Source organism: Rhinoderma darwinii, chromosome 2, assembly GCF_050947455.1.
Source record: "Rhinoderma darwinii isolate aRhiDar2 chromosome 2, aRhiDar2.hap1, whole genome shotgun sequence".
Lineage (NCBI taxonomy): Eukaryota > Metazoa > Chordata > Amphibia > Anura > Rhinodermatidae > Rhinoderma > Rhinoderma darwinii.
Genome location: NC_134688.1, coordinates 231,369,759 through 231,392,718, shown reverse-complemented (window position 1 = coordinate 231,392,718; position 22,960 = coordinate 231,369,759). Strand labels below are relative to the sequence as shown.

At 42.5% G+C, this 22,960-nt stretch overlaps 2 protein-coding genes across 4 annotated transcripts in view; one reads left to right on the top strand and one right to left on the bottom strand.

Moving 5' to 3' along the window:
- Window positions 1–3,875: 3,875 nt before the first annotated feature.
- Window positions 3,876–17,562, bottom strand: MRM3 (mitochondrial rRNA methyltransferase 3). Its single transcript, XM_075852923.1, has 4 exons — window positions 16,567–17,562; window positions 14,273–14,517; window positions 13,508–13,669; window positions 3,876–5,663 (listed from the first exon to the last, which is right to left on the bottom strand). The coding sequence occupies exons 1-4, from the start codon at window positions 16,887–16,889 to the stop codon at window positions 5,131–5,133; spliced, it is 1,263 nt and encodes a 420-aa protein (XP_075709038.1). The 5' UTR covers window positions 16,890–17,562; the 3' UTR covers window positions 3,876–5,130.
- Window positions 16,925–22,960, top strand: part of GLOD4 (glyoxalase domain containing 4) — a 24,189-nt gene continuing 18,153 nt past the window's right edge. Inside the window, exon 1 of one of the 3 annotated variants that reach the window (XM_075852924.1) lies at window positions 16,925–17,252. In XM_075852924.1, coding sequence (XP_075709039.1) covers window positions 17,163–17,252 — 90 coding nt within the window. In that variant the 5' untranslated portion in view covers window positions 16,925–17,162. Of the gene's footprint in view, window positions 17,253–17,745; window positions 18,362–18,400; window positions 18,737–22,960 lie in introns of those variants that run through there. The other 2 variants (XM_075852925.1, XM_075852926.1) reach the window with 2 other exon arrangements.

Sequence of the window (22,960 nt, the reverse complement as noted above, 5' to 3'; positions counted from 1 at the left end):
CGCGGGCCATAGACATTAACACCTTCCCGACCGCCCACTGTCTTTTGACGTCAGGCGGTGCAGGTGCTTAGTCTACAGAGACGTCTTTTGGCGTCACTGTAGATCAGGCTCATGAGTTCTCCTGTGAGCGCTCATCCTCTAAGCAGGAGCTGTAACTAACAGCTCCTGATCCTAGAGAAGCCTCTTGAACACAGATGGGGTTGGCAAACATTCAGACCCCAGCTATTTAACACTTTGATCGCCATGGCCCGTGACATGATGAAAGGGAATTCCCCTCTTTGATTGCATCACCGGGATTCCGGTGATGCCATCAAACACCGGGGAATCCCTCTGCAGTCAGCCCTGCGGACCTACAAAGGACCCCAGGGCTGTCTGTTCCATTTGCCTGCTGTTCGGGCACACTATGCTGCCACTGTGCTTCCCGATCAGCAGCCTGTGTCATAGTGACACGGTGTAATGTATTAGCGTACAGGAGTATGCTAATACATTACAAGTAAAAAAAAAAAAAAAAAGTTACAAATAAAGTTATCCCTTGATGGGATTAAAAAAAAAAAAGTAACAAAACAAATAAATAAAAAAAGGTCCCAAAAAGAGTCTTTATTTTGCATAAAATATATTTTATTGCCCCTACACTAAATAAAAACAAAAAACCTACACATATTAGGTATCTACACGACCGTAATAACCTGAAGAATTAATCTAATGGGTTATTTAGCGTGAAACGTGAACGGGATAAAAAAAAACTATTCAGAGAATCACTTTTTCCTATATTCACGCCGTAAAATACTGTGGGGAAAAAAAATACTATTTCTCTCGCATAAAACAAGGCCTCATACAGCCACGTCAATGAAAAAATAAAAAAGTTATGGCTGCTGAAACGCAGAGAGGCAAAAACAGAAAAATTGAGCTGGTCATTAAAGAGGCTCTGTCACCAGATTATCAAATCCCTATCTCCTATTGCATGTGATCGGCGCTGCAATGTAGATAACAGTAACGTTTATTTTTTTTAAAAACGATCATTTTTGGCCAAGTTATGAGCAATTTTATATTTATACAAATGAGCCTTTCTAATGGACATCTGGGCGTGTTTTCTCGTATTACCAACTGGGCGTGTATTGTGTTTGTAACATCTGGGCGTGTTTACTTGTTTTACTAGCTGGGCGTTGTGAATAGAAGTGTATGTCAGCATCAAACACAAGTAAACACGCCCAGATGTTACAAACACAATACACACCCAGTTGGTAATACGAGAAAACACGCCCAGTTGTCCATTAGAAAGACTCATTTGTATAAATATAAAATTGCTCATAACTTGGCCAAAAATGATCGTTTAAAAAAATAAATAAACGTTACTGTTATCTACATTGCAGCGCCGATCACATGCAATAGGAGATAGGGATTTGATAATCTGGTGACAGAGCCTCTTTAAGGTCTTTTCAGGCCCAGTCATTAAGGGGTCAATGTGTCAGTATTTTTACCTGCAATTATGGATCCGTAATTGCGGATAAAAATGATGGTCGTGTGCATGAGGCCTAACTTCTGTTCCTTAGTAAAATGCTATTCACGGGTTAGATACCTGGACAGTGTTACCTGAATGCCAGGGGTCACATGGAGTGCGCGCGCGTGCGTGAATGTATCACATGACTCTCCCCGTATTTAGTCAATTCAGTTAGCCCATGGATGCATTACTATGGACTATACTATTATTATTATTTACTTATTTTTACAGTGGCAACTGCACTGATATGAGAAAGATATGTGAGCAGAATTTCTAATACATGTATAGTAGAAAACTGTATGATTTCCTATTCTATAAAGAAATTAAACAAATAAAAACTGGACAACCCCTTTAATAAATTTGTTGCATCTTCGGCTGGCCATGTCCCACAGAGTAAAATCCAGTTTGTGACGTAAATTGTAGTAAATCTTTTGGACCGTGGGTGGCGCTGTCCCTCCTGCCAAGCCACTCCCATTTTTTTAAAGTGGCAATAGCATTTCAAAACAACAAATAAATCGCAAATTATTCCGCAATGGGGCGTGTGCCATAATTTTTGGCTTTTTAATGCCAGAAAACTGGGGTGATGCCCTTCATAAATCTCCCCCATGCTCTCATACAGTCTCTGTGCAGCATCATAAAGTTGCAAGGTCTGAAAATCAAAACTAAAATCTAAAGTAGTCCAATGTTTACATCACAAACATACACTTCACAAATTATAGTAAAAAATACATTATCTATTTTATTACATATACATAGGATGTGGTTTTAGCATAAAAAGTGACTGCAAGACATCCTCAAATACAGTAGTAGCCACAGTGTATCCAAATCCAATGACAGCCAGTGTCTTCCACTACAGTGACAGCCACGGTGGCCCCGATTACAGTGACAGCTACAGTGCACCCGAGTAGAGACAGCCAGTGTCCCCAAATACAGTAACAGCCACAGTGTCCCCAAATACAGTGAAAGGCACAGTGTCCCCGATTACAGAGACAGCCAGTGTCTCCAAATATACTAACAGTCACAGTGCCCTAAATACAGTGACATCTACAATGCCCCCTGACACTGACAATCACAGTGCTCCAAATATAGTGACAGCCCCTCTGCCGCCCAGCATAATTCACCTCCTTGTCTTATGGTGAATCCTGTCTAAGCAAGAGGAAGCATCACTTGCAGAGCAGAGACTCTTTGTTGGAGATGCTGCCACCTGCTGGCTGTACTTGTTCTTTGTCTTCTATATAACAAGTAAATATTTCACAACTTGCCCAAAGACCACCTGCTGAACTAGGTTTGGGCAGGTTGATAAGATGAAAAACCACCAGGCTGCAAAGAAAGCAGCCCAATTTGCCAAGTTGGCAACCCTGCTTAGGGCCCTAAATAAATGGCAGATCTGTGTAAAATGTATTTTATTAGATATTCTGACCACATATTGGAGCATACATTAAACACGTTTTCTAACATTCTAGCATCTGTTTCTGCTTGTTTATATGTATATAACAAAGTACTTTTTCTATGGCCATGTAAACAAATCCTAAAATGATAGACGCAGAAAAATTTAAAAATGATTGAAAGCTGGTGGCTAGGAAAGATGCTTTGCAGGGAAAACCAGTGAGGGGGAAGCAATGCTAAACCACGATCGATGAGGGTCCTGGTAGTTGGGCCCCCACCATTCAGAAAGTAATGGCATACCCTACCGATATGCCATCACTTTAGGAGATGGGAAAACACTTTTTCATACAGCATTAAAGCGACCCTCCACTCAAAATTAAAAATGCTACTATACGTGGTGAATGTATAGTCAACAAACCAGGTGCCATGCGAATGACGATGCTGCTGCCGTTCGTGTTCTGGCCCTCCATCTTCACAAAATGACCACCACCATCGTAGACTTTCCTATACAGTGTTCTTAGGAAGTCTTAGGCCTAGTTCACAGTTTTTTTGCAGGCACAAAAATATTTGCCTCAAAATTCCTTTAGGAATTTTGAGACAGATTTTGACCTGCTTGCATTTTTTTTGGGCTGCGTTTTTTGCCTGCAGGTAAAAAACACTGCGAAAACCGCTTGAAACTAGCTCTGCAGGTTTCTTCTGCCTCCCCTTGATTTCAATAGGAGGTCAGAGGTGGAACCGCAGCCAGGACATTCCACTTTTTTTTCCCCCGCGAGTGGCTAAATGCAGCCCAGGAAAAAAAAACACCTCTGCCTCCAATTGAAATCAAAGCGGGACGATTTTGGCACTGATTCATACACTGTTTCCGCATCAAAAAACTGAACTGGGTTAAATACGCGCCCCCTCCACCACGCCTTTGATGAACTAGCGCCGATAACTGAGACATCCAATTTATTTATTTTTTTACTATTTAAGAATGTACATGGAAACATAATTTTATTTGTTTTTCGCTTCTGATTAAAGATTTTTTTTATTCCATTTTCTTTACATGATTATAGAGGCAGCCATCTTGCCTGAGATTCTGTAACAGTAGCAATATGCTTTAGGCCTGATTCACACAAACGTGTTAAACGTCCTTTGGAAGGCCATTGAAACAGCGGTCGTCCCACGGACCTATGTAATTCAATGTGGCCGTTCACACAGCCATTATTTCAACGGACCGTGTGAAGGGTTTGTGCGAAAATAGGACGTGTCCTATCTTTTTACGCATCACGCATCCCTCCATAGACAACTATGGGGTATGCGAGACATCGCGTCCCGCAGCGCTGAGCACGGATGCACCTCGGACGTGAAAAACTGCAGTTTTTCACGTCTGAGATGCGCAGCGCTCGTGTGAATCAGGCCTTACAGATGGCACATGGACATACAAAAAATAAAAATAAAATTAGGTCAGAAAATGACCTATTGACTTCTATGGAAGAATAACGTGGTCATGTGCAGAAGCCACTGAGTAGGGAGAAGGAGGTGAGCAGTCATAGGCTTTATTATATAGGTTTCATTGTAATCTTGTCATTATAGAGATGACTGCTGAACCTGCCCCCAATGTACACAGCACAAGCTGAAAAGTCATGTCTACAAAGAAATAAAATTGTGAGTTTTTAGTGGCAGTGTGAAAAAAAGAATTCAGATTTCTTCAATACAGATAGTGACATAAGAAATAAAAACGGTTTAAAGCGGATCTGTCATAACATTATAGTGCCCTTTTTAAGGCCAGACAGCGCAGAAAAATTGGTGGGGGAGGGGGGAGAAGGCAAGGGTGTGCTCTCCTCATGAATTGCTTTTACATTTTTGAACCATGTACTATTATTGGAGTGTCTTCCATGCAGAAGAATTGGTATCTTCAATATGGACAAGGTCCGATAAAGAAGCTATGCCCCCATTCAAAAACTGGATGTGCACAAGTATAAAGTTACCTATAGAGCAGATAGTGTCACTACCGGGTGCCTGAGCCCCAGCCATGCTTTGATAGTATGGTAGCAGCAATCGTAAGGTAGCCGGAAGATGAGGTCTGGTGCCTCAGGCATAAAACCGAACACATTTTTATTTAGGACACATTTCTTCAACAGTACTAATGTTAGAAAAGGTAAAATGAATCTGTTACATGGAGCAAGATGTTAGAGTGAACATGTTAGAAAGGATGAAAGGAAGCAGTGCTCTTCCTCCGTATGTGACCACGCTTTTATTTTCTGTTATGAACTAGATTTCAGCTGTCTTCTTCCTTCAAACAAGAGGATGCTAGCAGCCATAGCGGAATTTAAGCTGTCAATGCCTGGTACAACAGGAATATACAGCCTCCTACCGTTTGATTTTTCAGCCAGTAATAATGACTCCAGACTCAATCCATGCGTTTCTCCCCCAATTACAAGTGCACTGGAGCCCCTGGCCCACGGTTCATAATATCTTTGTATAGGAATTTCCGGAATCTCTTGTTCTTTGTTTTCCTCTCCATCTTCTTCATCACTGGATGAATAATAGTCAACTTCTTGTAATTTATGCAATCTCCTAGGATCCGAAGAAATCCAGCCATAATCAATTGCTTTATCAGAAAGATTTGTGGCCTCATTGGAGAGGTTTTGCCAGAAATGATCTGCCAGATACACCTTGGTGTCTTCCGAGAGATAGTTAGAGACCATGTCCCAGTCTAAGCTGGTGATTATTGGCAAGCGAAAATGGGCTCCCATGCCAGCTCTAATTACTTTAGGTTCCCACGCATCAACACAACCTAGAAAAGACAGAGAAATTAGTTTCCAGCGTGTAAATTAAAGTGCACCTAACTTTACAGAATAAGCGGTCAAATGTGTTTACATGAGAAATAACACTATTTCTGTCCATTCTATCACTTGTATCCCGCATATTTTTATCCCTCTGCAGTCTCTTATTCTCTGAACTACTGGGGTGGCATAACTCTTACAAGCAGCCTGTGTCTCCCTCTCTCTCCCTGAACCCTCCTCCTGTTCCTCTCTCTCCCTGAACCCTCCTCCTGTTCCCCCTCCCCTCTCCATAGACTACTACGGGCAGCTGTAACCTAAAACCTCACAGAGCCGTTAATCCGTCTAGTTTTGGGGAAACTGTAAAATTCCAATTGAGTGAGCAGTTAGGAAAGGGGATGAGCCTAATAAGTGGCGAAAGACGCATTTTGCTCTAATAAGATTTATTACAAAGTTTCTTATTTTTTTTATACTATTGATTTATGCAAAATTTGCTGCAAAGTTAGTGACCTTTTAAGGACAAGTCGGGGAATGATTTTCAATAAAGTAGAGAAAGTATTATGTATGTGTTGGATGCTAGATTTAGAAACTTGAGAAATCTGATTTAATCACTTTGTTCTTTGTGGCCCTTGAGTATCAACAAATTAATTTAGGTGACATCACTACGGATTAAATGTCACTGCTCCAGCCAGCAATTAACTTCTGTGGTCACCTGGTTTTTCATCACAATGGAAGTCACATCAAAACAACATCATAAGCTGGGGAGAGGGAGACAGGATCGGAATTAGTACAGTTAACCCATTAAGGACACAGCCTGTTTTCGCCTAATGGACCAGGCCATTTTTTTCAAATCGAACATTTGGCACTTTGTGATAATAACTTTGGAAGACTTATTTTTTTCAAGCGATTCTGAGATTGTTTTCTCGTGACACATTGTACTTTAAGTTAGTGGTACAATTTGGTTGATACATTGTGTTTGTGAAAAATACCAAAATTTAGAGAAAATTTGCAAAAATTAGCATTTTTCTACATTTAAGTGTATCTACTTGTAAAAAAGTTTGCAATACCACACAAAATAGTTATTAGTTAACATTTCCCAAATGTCTAGTTCATGTTTGCATGGTTTTTTGAACATTCTTCTATTTTTCTAGGACGTTACATGGCTTATAAAATGAGCAGTAATTTCTCACATTTTCAAGAAAATTTCAAAAGGCTATTTTTTCAGGGACCAGTTCAGTTCTGAAGTTGCTTTGAGGGCCTTATATATGAGAAAACCCATATAAAACACCCCTTTTTAAAAACTGCACCCCTCAAAGTATTCGAAACAGCATTTAGAAAGTTCCTTAACCCTTTTGGTGTTTCACAGGAATTAAATTAAAGTGAAGGGAAATTTACAAATGTAATATTTTTTGCAGAAAATCTGTTTTAATTCATTTTTTTCTGTAACACAGAAGGTTTTACCAGAGAAACGCAACTCCATATTTATTGCCCAGATTCTGAGGTTTTTAGAAATATCCCACATGTGGCCCTAGTGTGGTAATGGACTGAAACACAGGCCTCAGGAGCAAAGGAGCACCTAGTGGATTTCGGGCCTCCTTTTTATTAGAATATATTTTAGGCACCATGTCAGGTTTGAAGAGGTTTTGTGGTGCCAAAACAGTGGAAACTCCCCCAAAAAGACACCATTTGCCAAACTACACACCTCAAGGAAATTATCTGGGGGTATAGTGAGCATTTTAACCCCATGGGTTTTTTGCTGAATTTAGTGGAATTAGAATGTAAAAATGAAAATCTAAATTTTCATCTTCAATATTTACAAGGCAAAAAGGAGAAAAGCCAAACCAACATTTGAAAATCAATTTCTCCCGATTACGGCAATACCCAATTTGTGGTGATAAACTGCTGTTTGGACACACGGCAGGGCTCAGAAGGGAAGAAGCACCATTTGGCTTTTGGAGCTCAAGTTTTGCTGGAATTGTTTTCGGATGCCATGCAAAGCCCCCACAGGACCAAAATCAGTGCAAACCACCCAAAAGTGACCCCATTTTGGAAACTACACCCCTGAAGGAATTTATCGAGGGTTATAGTGAGCATTTTGACCACACAGGTTTTTTGCTGAATTTAGTGGAATTATGCTGTGAAATTGAAAAGTACATTTTTTTCTGATAAAATGTGGAAGTTTTAAATTTTTACAAGAAAAAGGGGAAAAAAAAGCACCCCAACATTTGAAAAGCAATTTCTCCTGATTACAGCAATACCCCATATGTGGTAAACTGCTGATTGGACCCACGGCAGGGCTCAGAAGGGAAGAAAAGCCAGGAAAAGGTGTTTTCAAATTGCTAAACAGTGTGCAGCTCCTTTTTGGGAGTGTTTTTACAATGGCAGCTGGTAAAAGGCTAAGAATAATAAAAGTCATGAGGGAGACCCTCTGGTGAATGACTTTTCAGTTGACTGGGTCACACGGCGTGTATTTGCCGCTGTTTTTAGGGCATTTTACACGCCGAAAAACTTGTCAAACGCATGATTAAGCTTCCTATTTACATCAATGGGAAAGCGCGCCGTTAGTACATACATCATTTTTTTACGCTAGCCTTTTTAAAAAAAAACCTAGTTGCGGAAAAAAGTAGTGTCTTGTCAATTCATTGGCACGTAAAGCCCGCCAAATGTTCCCATATTCAATGGGAGTAATACGCGCCAAAAAACGTGCAAAAAGCGCGCACAAAACGTGTAAAAAGCCCCTTGAAAGACGCATCAAAAAAAAACTTGATTAAGTGTTTACATCAATGGGAAAGCGCACCGTTAGTATATACAACACGATTTTTTACGCGAGCGTTCTTTAAAATACACGTTGCGGTCAATTCTTTGGCATGTAAAGCACGCCAAATGTTCCCACAGTCAATGGGGGTCCTGATTATGCGCCAAAAAACATGCAAAAAGTACGCACAAAATGTGTCAAAAAAAATAAAAAATCTGCCTCAGAATTCCATCAGGAATTTTTAAGCCAATTTTAAACTGCCTGCACTTTTTTTCCGCTGTTTTCACAGCAGTTTTTGCCCGCAGCCATTGAAGCTAATGCAAGAACCATGGGCAAAAACTACACGAAAAACGCCTCCGAAAAGATTTCAATGGGAGGTTAGAAGCGGAAGCCGCAAGAAAGGAAATGCCACTTTTTTTCCCCCTGTGAACGGTCAAAAGCCACCCGGGAAAAACAAAACCTTTGCCTCCCATTGAAATTAATACGGGGAGATTTCGTGGGTTTTATGGCACTGATTTCAACGTGATTTCCACATCAAAATCAGTTTCAGCAAGCTCTGTGTGAACAGGGAGTTATATCTCTGTTTTTTAATACTGTATTACCACCTTAGTAATGGCAGTTGTCAGTTTGAGGGTTGTCAGTTAAGGTGGGGCTTAGTGTTAGCCAGTAAAAAGGCTAGCAGTAACCCCCCATTATTTTACAGCTGCCCACCGCCACCAGGGGTATCGGGAAGAGCCGGGTACGATCCAGTACCCGACCATCTATCATGATGGTAGGGCACTGGGGCGGCCGCAGGCTGGTACTACTAGGCTGAGAAGGCCCAAAAACAATGACCTTCCCACCCTGGTAATGCTAGCCTGCTGCTGCTATGTTGTATCTGGCTGGCTATGAAAATGGGGGACCCCATGTAGTTTTCCTCAATTTCTTTAAACGATGTGGGTTCCTCCCCATTTTCATAACCAGCCAGATACAATAACACAGCCGCAGCCTAGCATTACCAGGTTGGGAAGGGCCAATTGTGGGTGCTCGTGTGCCGCTGATTCTTCAAAGCCGCCAATCAGCTGTTTTGAATGAACAGCGGCGAGCACTGCTGCTCTGTCGATCCTTGCTCCTACTATGAATGCCTCTCCTATTCAAGTGAATAGGAGAAGGCTGTAATGCTGTGAACTTCCGCTAGAGGGCGATCCACAGTAGGAGCAATAAACGACGGAGCAGCGGTGCTCGCCAACTGATCCCTCAAAACAGCTGATAAGTGTCTATGAAGGATCAGCGGCGCTCGTGTGACACTGATACTTCATAGCCACAAACCAGCTGTTTTGAAGGAACAGCGATGAGCACCGCTGCTCCATCGGGCTGGTTCGGCGAGCTTATTTTTTTGCGGAAAAATTTGTAGTTTTCATTGGTACCATTTTGGGGCACACACTATTTTTTGATCACTTTTTATTACATTTTTGGGCAAGCAAGGCGACCAAAAACCATCAATTCTGGCAAAGTTTTTTATTCTCTTTTTTTTTTTTTTTAACAGTGTTCACCCTGGGCTATGACAATTTTGCTTTATACCGCGGGTCAATACGATTACGTCGATACCAAGTTTTGCAGCGTTTGCACAAGAAAATCACTTTTTTTTGGTCACCATATTCTGAGAGCAATAACTTTTTTACTTTTCAGTCAAAAAAAAAAAAGCTGTGCAAGGTAGTTTTTTGCAGGACGGGATGTAGTTTATATTGGTACTATTTTGGGGTGCATGCGACTTTTTGATCACTTTTTATTCCATGTTTTGGGAGGGGTGATGATACAAAAAATAGCAGATTCTGGCATGGATTTTTTTCTTTTGCGGTGTTCACCTTGCGAGAAAAATAATAATATGGTTTTATAGTTTGGGTCGTTACAGATGCGGCGATACCAAATATGTGTATTTTTTTAACGTTTTTATTTTATTCCTATAATAAAATACTTATTATAGAAAAAAAAGGCAGTGTTTGTTTGTTTTTATTAACTTGAAACTTTTGTTCAACTTTTTTTTTTTTTTGGTCCCACTAGGGGACTTGCACCTCTGACCTTTACTCTAATACTTTCCACTACCCCATCTCTGGATGGGGCCTAATAGGCTATCGTATGTGGCAGACCAGGAGGCCATTGTTAGGCCTCCTGTTGCCATAGTAACGATGGGCATCCTCACGATCACATCATGTCAATCACTACAAGCCACTAAGATGCCACAATCGCTTTTGATCGTGGCATCTAAGGGGTTAATGCCAGGGATCGGAGCTAGCTCCGTTCCCTGCTGTTACAGCATGGCATCAGCTGTAATATACACCTGACACCGGCGGCTGATGTCGCAGTATCCACTCCTGAGCCATCTTTCTTTTGTGGCCGGAAGCCTTTTAAGCCCCGCCTCCAGACGGGACCTAGCAGGCTTCCATACTTGACAGACAGGAGGCCATTGTTAGACCTCCGGTCTGCCAGAACAGCCATCGGAACCCCACGATTGGCATTGCGGGGTTCCGATCTGCCAGAAAACGCCATAGATGCAGCGCTCACTTTTGCGCGCTGCATCTAAGGGGTTAATCGACCGGCTCAGAGACCAGCTCCAGTCCTGGCCTTTTCCCAGGGTGTCAGCTGTAATATAACACCTAACACCCACTGGCGATGGTGCGGGCTCAGCTTCTGAGCCCGCATCAGCAGTACGTTGTGTTGCGTTAAGTCCTTATTGACAACGTACTAGTACAGGGGTGGGCAAACTTTTTGACTCGCGGGCCACAATGGGTTCTAAAATTTGACAGAGGGGCCGGGCCAGGAGCATTTGGAGGGAGTGTTTGGGCCGGATATACTAAAGCATTAAATGTAGTGTGTGCAAACCTCATAGCACAGTAAGAACACTACAACCCAATTTATTAACTGTCTTTCAAATGTGAAAAATAGCCCTTATCAGTTAATAAATTTGTCTCAAGGAATATGCAAGATATGGCATTTACATACTATTTCGCAGATACTGGGAGGAGGAAATGTAAATAGATTAAAATAACATACGCACTGTGATTTATCAAGAAAAAAGTTCTGTTGACTCTGTAAATTAGCTGCCAACCTCTGAGCAGTAGCCGCCCGTTCTTGTGTTGACTGCTTGCTAGCATAGTTTGCATGCTTCGTGGCAAAGTGACGGCTGATATTGTACTCTTTGAAAACCGAAGGGCTTAATGGTGACGTGAAACGAAGTGAAAATTAAAGTGAAATAAAGAGAAATACGCGCCACATTAACCCCTTAATGACCGGGCCATTTTGCACGTTAATGACCAAGGATTATTTTTTGTTTTTTCATGGTCGCATTCCAAGAGTCGTAACTTTTTTTTTATTACGTCGACATAGCCGTATAAGGGCTTGTTTTTTGCGGGACGAGTTGTATTTTGTAATTGCACCATTTTTAGATGCTTACAATATATTGATTAACTTTTATTAACTTTATTTTAGGAGAGAATTGAAAATAAGCAGCTATTCCAGCATTAATTTTCACGTTATAAATTTATGCCCTTTACTATGCAGCATAAATAACATGTTACCTTTATTCTACGGGTCGGCACGATTACGAGGATACCAAATATGTAAAGGTTTTATATGTTTTCCTATGTTTGCACAATAAAAACCCTTTTAGAAAAAAATTACTTGTTTTTGCATCGCCGCGTTCCAAGAGCCGTCATTTTTTTATTTTTCCGTCGATGTGACCGTATGTGGGCTTGATTTTTGCGGGCCAATGCGTAGTTTTCATTAGTACTATTTTGGGGTACATAGGACTTATAGATTAACTTTTATTTTATTTTTTATGGGGGGAATGGGAGAAAAGAGAGAATTTTGCCGTTGTTTTTTGCGGGTTTTTTGGACGCCGTACATCCGGCGGTTTCATTAATGTGTTCATTTTATTGGTCAAGTTGTTATGATCGCGGGGATACCATATATGTGTATGTGTTATTTGTTTTGACACTTTTACTGAATAAAACCACTTTTTGGGCAAAAAAAGTAGTTTTATTTGATTTTGACTGTAATTATTTTATTTTTTTTCAACAAACTTTATTTAACTGATTGACATTTTTTTTTTAAGTCCCACCAGGGGACTTCACTATGCGATGTGCCGATCGCATATATAATGCTTTGGTATACTTAGTATACCAAAGCATTATTGCCTGTCAGTGTAAAACTGACAGGCAACCTGTTAGGTCATGCCTCCGGCATCGCCAAACAGGCAGTTGCGGAAGACAGACCTGGGGGTCTTTGTTAGACCCCCGGCTGTCATGGAAACCCGACGGCGACCCGCGATTTGTTTGCGGGGGCGCCGATCGGGTGACAGAGGGAGCTCCCTCCCTCTGTCAAACACATTAGATGCCGCTGTCACTATTGACAGCGGCATTTAATGGGTTAAACTGCCGGAATCGGAGCGCGCTTCGATTCCGGCAGTTGCAGCAGGAGCCAGGCTGTGTATAACAGCCGTGCTCCTGCCGCTGATCGCGTGGGTACACTGGCAGTACCCGCGCCATCACAGGACGGATATATCCGTCCTCCTGCTCGAACTAGCAGCTGCTGAGGACGGATATATCCGTCCTTCGGCGTTAAGGAGTTAACAACGGTCAATGTGTTTTGAGTGCGCCATCTATTGGGAAAACGTGGGCATTGCAGGGAAAGGGGGAAAAAAAGGAGGTTTTTACTATGATTTGGACAAGTTCGGCGGGCCGGATTAAAAAGCCTAACGGGCCGTATGTGGCCCGCGGGCCGTAGTTTGCCCATGTCTGTACTAGTACGTTGGATGTCGTTAAGGGGTTAAAGTTGTTTCTTCTGTTTACAACCTAAATGCAGAGATTTTAAAATGATACATAATGAAGGGGACAAATGAGACGGACAAGTGAACTGCTTTATACATTTAATGAATAAGCTAATCCCCATTTTATGACCCCCAGTATCAAACTACACACACTGCGGCAGCATTAATAATCGACCCAGAATTACATATCAACAGGGTAAGTGGATTTCCTAACATAATTGGTGGGTTAATCTACTGGATAAAGCAGAGGCTCCCTCGCCCCGAAGTACACCGTGATAAGACAAGCTCAGGTCACATACCTTTTGTAAGCAAGACTTTATTGCAGCCAGCTCCTACTGCACATCTCAAAATGGTGCCCAGGTTTCCAGGATCACGGATGTTGTCACAGATAAGAGATAGTGGTAAACTGTTCTGGACATCAGGAAACTTCATCTTTACATGATCAGGTTTCCCAAATATTCCTACGGAGAATTTCAAAGTTAACATAGAAAATAGTGCTGAACTTATTCTCCCACATGTGCAAAAAAGATATGGGAGAATAAAGCCAATTTTTTGATATCTTCTACTTTGGAGTGCTGCCTCTTTCTTGTTCTTGTCTCCCTGATTCCTCGGCTGTTTTTTTCTTCCCAGGCAGCCGGGAATCCGGGAGACAGCCGGGAATCCGGGAGACAGCGCTATTCAGGTCATTAAACCAGTTCAACTTATATGTCCTTGTGACAGGTCCTCTTTAATTGAGCTGAAAATTTACAAGTGCAAATTGTCCGCCATCCTATACAATGCGTTAATGCAGAGAGCAAAGTTAGGCTTCGTTCACATCTGCGTTGGGGTCCCGTTTTGACGTTCCGTCTGAGGTTTCCATCAGAACGGGACCCTGAGCAGACACAAACGGACACCAACGGAAACCAGAGGTTTCCGTTTCCATCACCATTGATTTCAATGGTGACAGATCCGGTGCCCAATGTTTCCGTCTGTGTCTGTTGTGCGTTGTTTTGCCGGAAGCAATAGCGTAGTCGACTCCTCCTCCTCAGATCAGATTCATAGGCTTTCATTCCAGGATTACTTACCCATTAGTCCTTGGGGCATGATAACATCAGACCACGTCTTAATATTTTCAAACTTCACTTTAATTAGGTTTGCCTTCTTAAGTCTCTCAGCGGGCAGCGTCTTTAGCTGGTCTACTCTGCTGAAGAAGAGTGTTTGGAGGACAGCACCAGCTTCTAGAGCATCCACCAGCAGCCTATGTCCTTCCAGCAAAACCTGTCCATGGCGCTCACGGAATTTTTTGGACTTCGCAATTGTAACTACTTTGCTGTATTAGAGGCATAGAAAAAAAATACGTTGTCAAAATCAGCTTAAGTGGTTAATCAGAAAGTACTAGAACAAAAAGGAAGAAGGACAAAGAAGCAAATGACAAGACAGCTCAAGATTCCTGTCAGAACTTGCATCAGTCCTACCATTTCTAGACATGAGGTGTTGACTGAGCGGCAGGGCACAAGTATATAAGACACTGTCACACTGGATACCAGACTGTTCACAGGATTGTTATAGTCCCTTCTTGAGGTTTTCTGGGATAATATTTTTTTTTTATTCAACCCTCTTGTTCATAAAAATAAAATCCTTTCCTCCCACATATGTACAGTGCACAGAAAAGGTGATGAGGTGTAGCGGTCGTGCAAGGTATTGCTCCACTGTCCCAAAAGGGAAGCATTTTGAGTACATAGAGGTTTCAATGTAAGGCTGACATTACATGTAATAATACATTGCATTACAAGAACTTCATACATATGGAGTTCCACACCAACCTTATTCAAGCCAAATGAAGGACTGTTTCATGTTAAAAAGTGCGACTTTCGTGGCGGAAACACTGCGATTCCGCCAGAAAAATCACAACTCAGAACTTTATTTTTTCTGTTTACAATAATAAAAAAAAAGAGCTTTAACTTACCCCCAGGGCGCAGTCCTAGCTTTCTCCAGTTCCTACTCCAGGCCGGCCTCCTGGGATGTCGTTTCATCTCATGTGACTGCTGCAGTCAATCACAGGCTGCAACGTCATACCAGGAGGCCGGACAACGGAGGGACACGCTGCCATGACTACGGCCTGGGTGGGGGGTTGGAGTATGAACTTTCTGCAGTGGAAATTCTGCCTGAAAACCGTACCACAATGTGGACAGAATGTACTGCGGTTTCTAGGTCAGACACGCTGCATAGTTCTCCACAGAGTATCTGACCTGTGGGAACCCAGTCTAAATAATCAGAGATCTTGAAAACCATGATGAATTAATAGAAAAAGTATACTGGAAATTTGTATACGTTTTAACAGGGTTGTCCGGGAAGGAGGCGGTTTTTAATATTGATAAACTATCCACAGGATAGGTCATCAGAATATGACCAGTGGGGGTCCGACACTCAGACCCCACAACGATCAGCAGTAATGGCTACCTCCGATCACCAGATGTCTGTGACTGAAGCCGATGGCTCTGGTCAGTGTAGTGGCCGTGCTGCAGCTCTGCTCTCTTCAAGTGAATAGAAATAGAGTTGCAGTATTGCAGCACGGCCGCCATGCAGTGTAGAGAGCAATCTGCTTCCGGCACTGAACATTGCATAACGTCTGGTGCCCGGAGGCAGCCAAAACAGATGATCGGTGCGGGGTCCGGGTGTTGGACCCCAACGATCATATACTTTGGATAGGTCATCAGCATGAAAAATTGCCCCATATCCGGACAACCCATTTAATTATACAAAAAAACCACATTAATTTGAGGAAAAAGGACAACCCCTTTAAGGCCTGTCATAAGAATAGGCTGCATATAAGGGCCTGTTCACATCTGTGTTGGAGGCACCATTATGGGTCTCCGTCACAGATCCAGCAGAGATTACCGGAAACAATAGCGCAGCATGCGGCAACATAGTTTCCGGTAAAACCCCAGACACTGTGACGGAACCCATTAAAGTCAATGCGTTGCAATGGAACGGTTGCGTCCGTCATTCCCTGGTTATGCTCTTCTGACAGCATAACGGAATGGCCCGACGCAGATGTGAGTATAGCCTAAGTAGTAAATATTTTTTTAATAAAGGCATTCTCGCCATTGTTTTTTTCCTGTTCACTTTAAAGGGTTATTCCCATCCGCTTATGGCATAGCCACAGAATATGCCATAAATGCCTGATAGATGAGAAACCCAACTCTGAGACCTGTACCTATCTCAAGAGCAGCGGTCCCCCGACCCCGCATCCAGGCGGAGACTCTGCGGAGAGGTGGCCGGCTTACGGAAACGGGTAAGTCTCACGGAAGTGAATGCTTTCATTTTCCAACCTGCATAAGAAAGATGAGAACTGGAATGTTAATGGCTGCTCTAGTACCTCAGTCTCCTATCCCCAGGTGTGGCTCTGTCATACTTCAGCTCGTATGTCTGATGGTTCTCAGAATTTCCATCCTGCATATGAGCGGGGTCCTTGCCCTTAGTGACAGAGTCATGTCGCTGCTTGTCAGGTCGGAATGCTTTGGCCGTTGGCTCCTTCACTTCCTTCCGCTTCTCTCGCTCATCACGTTGGTTTTCCGGGGGAATGACCCGCACCGGTCTTCTCCGCAGGGCTCGCACATCCCGCGTAGACTGTACACTGACTGCATGCCTTACAGTAAACAATCTAGAGCCAGTAAGCATGTTCCTCATGAGCGCCGCCATCTTGGGCCGTCGCACTTAGTGTCGTCAGTGTAGACGCCTTATTGTGACTGCCAGAATAAAGTTGGTGCATGTGATCGTAACGTGCTTGATTGTTTTGTTTTTTTGATAAATATCCACCTTCTCTCAGCGATCATTCAAAACAAGTATTGAACTGTACACAGAGAACAAGGGTTAGTGTGTATAGAAATGAATGTGTTGTCTCCATGGTGATGATGCATGACGTTATGAAGAAGCGCAGGCTCAGTGGACTCACTGTTGTTGTAGCTGTCAGTAATGGGTGGTAGAAGAGCTCTGCACTATGTCCTCAAGGTGGCTGATCGGACTCAGACTGCACGATTTTTCAGAGATGTTCTTGGAATGAAGGTGAGTTCTGGGAAAATGTGTATAGATCAGATCAGACAAATGACCTATGGTTTGTATCCAGGACTTGCAAGTACAATAGTGCCAGGAGCTCCAGCGTGTTGGAACTACATGTCCCACCATGCCGCAGGGCAGGTGCACTGATTTTTTTTTTTTCCTAGCTGTTTGAAGGAACTAGAAAACAAATCAGTGCAGGTAGTGAGTGTCGTTACAAGTCTGCGTCAAACAACCACACCCAAAATACGATGCTGAAGTTTATCAGTTTCCTATTCAAGGGGAAAGTATTTGGTAGATGCTAGAGTGCATGTGATCCTTGGAGGTTCTGACGTCACGCGATCACATGTGTGCGCTCACGTGACCGCTTTCATACTTTTTCCTGGTGCGCAGAGAGCGGGTGGGCAGCAGGGGGGAATGGCTCGTCTGACTTAGAGAGGGATCTGCTTGAGAGTCGGGTCTGTTGGGGAAGATCCGCTCTGGGGTGTGTTGTAGAGGGGGGTCTGTGTTGGGGTAACACATAAAAAAGCAAAGCAATTATACTTACCTTTCCTGGATCTAGTGCTGCAGCCACAATGTCAGTGAGCTACATGGTCTAAGTAACGTCGGGAGTTATCGGGGTCGTTAGCACTAAAAGTACCTATGGCAGCATCAACCCTAAATACGGCCCTGCTTTCACCTATACTCTCCCCTCTGGCCCCCCTCTATCTCCTTCTATACCCCTCCTCCCAAAGGGCCTCTGCCACCATCTGTGCCCCAAAATCCTCTTTTCATATCCCCTGCTCCCCATGCCACCTTTTTGTATTTTCTGTACCACACACTCATAGAGCCCCGGGCACATTCTGACCCCACAAAGTGCCCCCTCCTCTGACTTCTGTCTCCTGCTATCTATCCTGTCCCTGCTCCCTCGCAGAGCCCTGTCACCTTCTGAACCCTCCTCGGTTCTTCATTCAACATCTGTGGTTGCTGTCCGAATTTCAAAGAAATCGGCCAAAGCTGCAGTACACGGTTCGATGGTTGTGAGGACATGGTAGCAAGAGCAGAGAAAACGCCCGAAAACAACGCTAAAGCAGAGGGATCGGACCAAGCTCTCTGTACTCTGAAAGCAAGGGAAAATGGTGACTGGGCAATCATGTGACCTTCTTGTGGGTGTTTTTAGTGGGTTGGGACCAAAAAAATGACAAATGTAATTCATCTGGTTTTAAAATGCACAGTGCAAAACGGGTGACAATCGGATGCAAAACGGAAACATAGATCGGATGCAAAACGTATGTAAAAAACGGACCAAGACGGCTGTTTTCATGTGAATAGGGCGTTACTGGCGTTGTCGCATCTGTAACAACCTGTGCTATAAAATTATTTGTTTTTTGTTCATCTAGCCCAATAAAAAGCTGTATGTACCCCAAATTGGTACCAATTAAAATATCAACTCATGCTGCAAAAAACAAGACTCGCACGACGCAGAAAAAAAAAGTTATGGCTTACAGTATATGGTGAGACAAAGAAGGGGACTTCTTGTGCAAATGTATTAAAACATAAAACTTTAGAGATTTGATAGGACCGTGTTCATACTGACCTGCAGAAGTTATTTTCAATACATTCGGTATCCCAAAATTATGAAAAATATACCAATCAATACCTCCACATACATTCTAGTTACCTTCAGTAAACAAAAGAACTGAAATGTATGGACTGCTTGGAAAACTGACTTCAAGTAGCTATTATCATCAAAACGTATAAGGGCCCATACATTCTAGTAAATAATGGGCTTATAGAGGCTCTGTCACCAGATTATCAAATCCCTATCTCCTATTGAATGTGATCGGCGCTGCAATGTAGATAACAGCAAAGTTTTTTTTTTTTGTTTTTTTTAAAACGATCATTTTTGCCCAAGTTATGAGCAATTTTATATTTATGCAAATTAGCTTTTCAATGGACAACTGGGCGTGTTTTCTCGTTTTACCAACTGGGCGTGTATTGTGTTTTTACCAACTGGGTGTTGTAAATGGAAGTGTATGAAGCTGATAAATCAGCATCATACACTTCTCATCGTTCCCACCCAGCTTCTTTCACAGCAGACACAGCGTGACGTCACCCACAGGTCCTTCAACCTTGTCGTCGGACAAAGAAGATACATCTGCTCCAGGCGTCCAAAAGTTTAATATGCTCGTCTCTAGGGAGTTTGCTATGCTTACCTGCACATACCCTGTACTGTACTCTCTATACTCTCTGACGTATCATCATTCCCAGCCAGCTTCTTTCACTGCAGACACAGCGTGACGTCACCCACAGGTTCTTCAACCTTGGTGTCGGAAGAGAAGAGACACATCAGCACCAGGCGTCAGAGAGTACAGTGCAGGGTATGTGCAGGTAAGCATAGCAAACTCCCTAGAGACGAGCATATTAAACTTTTGGACGGCTGGAGCCGATGTATCTTCTTTGTCCGACGCCAAGGTTGAAGGACCTGTGGGTGACGTCACGCTGTGTCTGCTGTGAAAGAAGCTGGGTGGGAACGATGAGAAGTGCATGACGCTGATTTGTCAGCGTCATACACTTCTATTCACAACACCCAGTTGGTAAAACGAGAAAACGCCCAGTTGTCCATTGAAAAGCTCATTTGCATAAATATAAAATTGCTCATAACTTGGGCAAAAATGATCGTTTTTCAAAAAAACACAAAAAACTTTGCTGTTATCTACATTGCAGCGCCCATCACATTCAATAGGAGATAGGGATTTTGATAATCTGGTCACAGAGCCTCTTTAAATGTACAGGCTAGAAAGTATCGTCTGCATGTAGAACCTCTGAGGAGCCCATACGGTCTGCTTTGAAAACCAAAAAATAGTCCATTCACTCTGGGCACTTCAGTAGTGAATAGGCTACAATGTATTGTATGTTGGGAGAAACTCACAGGAGACCATACATTCTAGGCACTTCAGGACAGGATAGAATGTATGGGCTGCAAGGAGACCCTCCACAGAGCACATACATTCTAGACATTTCAGTACTGAACAGGCTAGATCAGGGGTGGGCAAACTTTTTGACTCGCGGGCCACAATGGGTTCTAAAATTTGACAGAGGGGCCGGGCCAGGAGCATTTGGAGGGAGTGTTTGGGCCGGATATACTAAAGCATTAAATGTAGTGTGTGCAAACCTCATAGCACAGTAAGAACACTACAACCCAATTTATTAACTGTCTTTCAAATGTGAAAAATAGCCCTTATCAGTTAATAAATTTGTCTCAAGGAATATGCAAGATATGGCATTTACATACTATTTCGCAGATACTGGGAGGAGGAAATGTAAATAGATTAAAATAACATACGCACTGTGATTTATCAAGAAAAAAGTTCTGTTGACTCTGTAAATTAGCTGCCAACCTCTGAGCAGTAGCCGCCCGTTCTTGTGTTGACTGCTTGCTAGCATAGTTTGCATGCTTCGTGGCAAAGTGACGGCTGATATTGTACTCTTTGAAAACCGAAGGGCTTAATGGTGACGTGAAACGAAGTGAAAATTAAAGTGAAATAAAGAGAAATACGCGCCACATTAACCCCTTAATGACCGGGCCATTTTGCACGTTAATGACCAAGGATTATTTTTTGTTTTTTCATGGTCGCATTCCAAGAGTCGTAACTTTTTTTTTATTACGTCGACATAGCCGTATAAGGGCTTGTTTTTTGCGGGACGAGTTGTATTTTGTAATTGCACCATTTTTAGATGCTTACAATATATTGATTAACTTTTATTAACTTTATTTTAGGAGAGAATTGAAAATAAGCAGCTATTCCAGCATTAATTTTCACGTTATAAATTTACGCCCTTTACTATGCAGCGTAAATAACATGTTACCTTTATTCTACGGGTCGGCACGATTACGAGGATACCAAATATGTAAAGGTTTTATATGTTTTCCTATGTTTGCACAATAAAAACCCTTATAGAAAAAAATTACTTGTTTTTGCATCGCCGCGTTCCAAGAGCCGTCATTTTTTTATTTTTCCGTCGATGTGACCGTATGTGGGCTTGATTTTTGCGGGCCAATGCGTAGTTTTCATTAGTACTATTTTGGGGTACATAGGACTTATAGATTAACTTTTATTTTATTTTTTATGGGGGGAATGGGAGAAAAGAGAGAATTTTGCCGTTGTTTTTTGCGGGTTTTTTGGACGCCGTACATCCGGCGGTTTCATTAATGTGTTCATTTTATTAGTCAAGTTGTTATCGCGGGGATACCATATATGTGTATGTGTGATTTGTTTTGACACTTTTACTGAATAAAACCACTTTTTGGGCAAAAAAAGTAGTTTTATTTGATTTTGACTGTAATTATTTTATTTTTTTTCAACAAACTTTATTTAACTGATTGACATTTTTTTTTTAAGTCCCACCAGGGGACTTCACTATGCGATGTGCCGATCGCATATATAATGCTTTGGTATACTTAGTATACCAAAGCATTATTGCCTGTCAGTGTAAAACTGACAGGCAACCTGTTAGGTCATGCCTCCGGCATCGCCAAACAGGCAGTTGCGGAAGACAGACCTGGGGGTCTTTGTTAGACCCCCGGCTGTCATGGAAACCCGACGGCGACCCGCGATTTGTTTGCGGGGGCGCCGATCGGGTGACAGAGGGAGCTCCCTCCCTCTGTCAAACACATTAGATGCCGCTGTCACTATTGACAGCGGCATTTAATGGGTTAAACTGCCGGAATCGGAGCGCGCTTCGATTCCGGCAGTTGCAGCAGGAGCCAGGCTGTGTATAGCAGCCGTGCTCCTGCCGCTGATCGCGTGGGTACACTTGCAGTACCCGCGCCATCACAGGACGGATATATCCGTCCTCCTGCGCGAACTAGCAGCTGCTGAGGACGGATATATCCGTCCTTCGGCGTAACAACGGTCAATGTGTTTTGAGTGCGCCATCTATTGGGAAAACGTGGGCATTGCAGGGAAAGGGGAAAAAAAAGGAGGTTTTTACTATGATTTGGACAAGTTCGGCGGGCCGGATTAAAAAGCCTAACGGGCCGTATGTGGCCCGCGGGCCGTAGTTTGCCCATGTCTGGGCTAGATTGTATGGGCTGCAGGGGGAAACTCAAAGGAACATGTACATTCTAGGCTCAACCGAAAGTATTTTTATTTTTGCCTGGTTCAGTTACTATAGAGAACTTACTTTATTGATAAATTACATTGATCTGGGTGCCCTGAGCGGAATAAAGTGAAAAGCAGCCTGAAAATAGGAATAATTGGCACAAAAATGGGCATCAAATTGGCAACCAAGAGTGTGATTTAAAGGGTTAAATTACTTTGGGCCACTCAGTACATACTACAGAACCCCTTTAACCAAATGGCACTATATATATTTTTTGTGATGTTTGGTCTAATAGTTCAAAGAAAAAGAAAAGGAAGCACAGTTTGGAGTTTTCTGAGGGACTTTAGACCAAGTCTTGTTCAGGCCTGCACCCATCTTATCTTATTTTATTTATCTAGTGCTGTAACCCTCTCCTTTTTGTCGTATGGTCTAATAGGCCAACATACCTGTCATGATATGCAGTCCTTAAAGCGTAACTAAACGTTAGATCAACTTTTTATTTTCTAGCAGCATGTGTAATATAAATATATTTTGTAATGTATTGAATTTATGAATTTGGGCTCCTTTTTGTGTTATATGTGTTTTAAATGGCCACTCTGACACTTTTCTACCACATTTTATTTCTTGTATGT

Coding starts and splice junctions, on each gene's coding strand:
- MRM3 (XM_075852923.1), bottom strand. CDS start 16,889: ATGGCGGCGCTCATGAGGAACATGCTTACTGGCTCTAGATTGTTTACT. Junction 14,518..16,566: donor CCTGGGGATAGGAGACTGAG/GTACTAGAGCAG, acceptor CCTCTAATACAG/CAAAGTAGTTACAATTGCGA. Junction 5,664..13,507: donor TAAAGTCTTGCTTACAAAAG/GTATGTGACCTG, acceptor TGTCTTTTCTAG/GTTGTGTTGATGCGTGGGAA.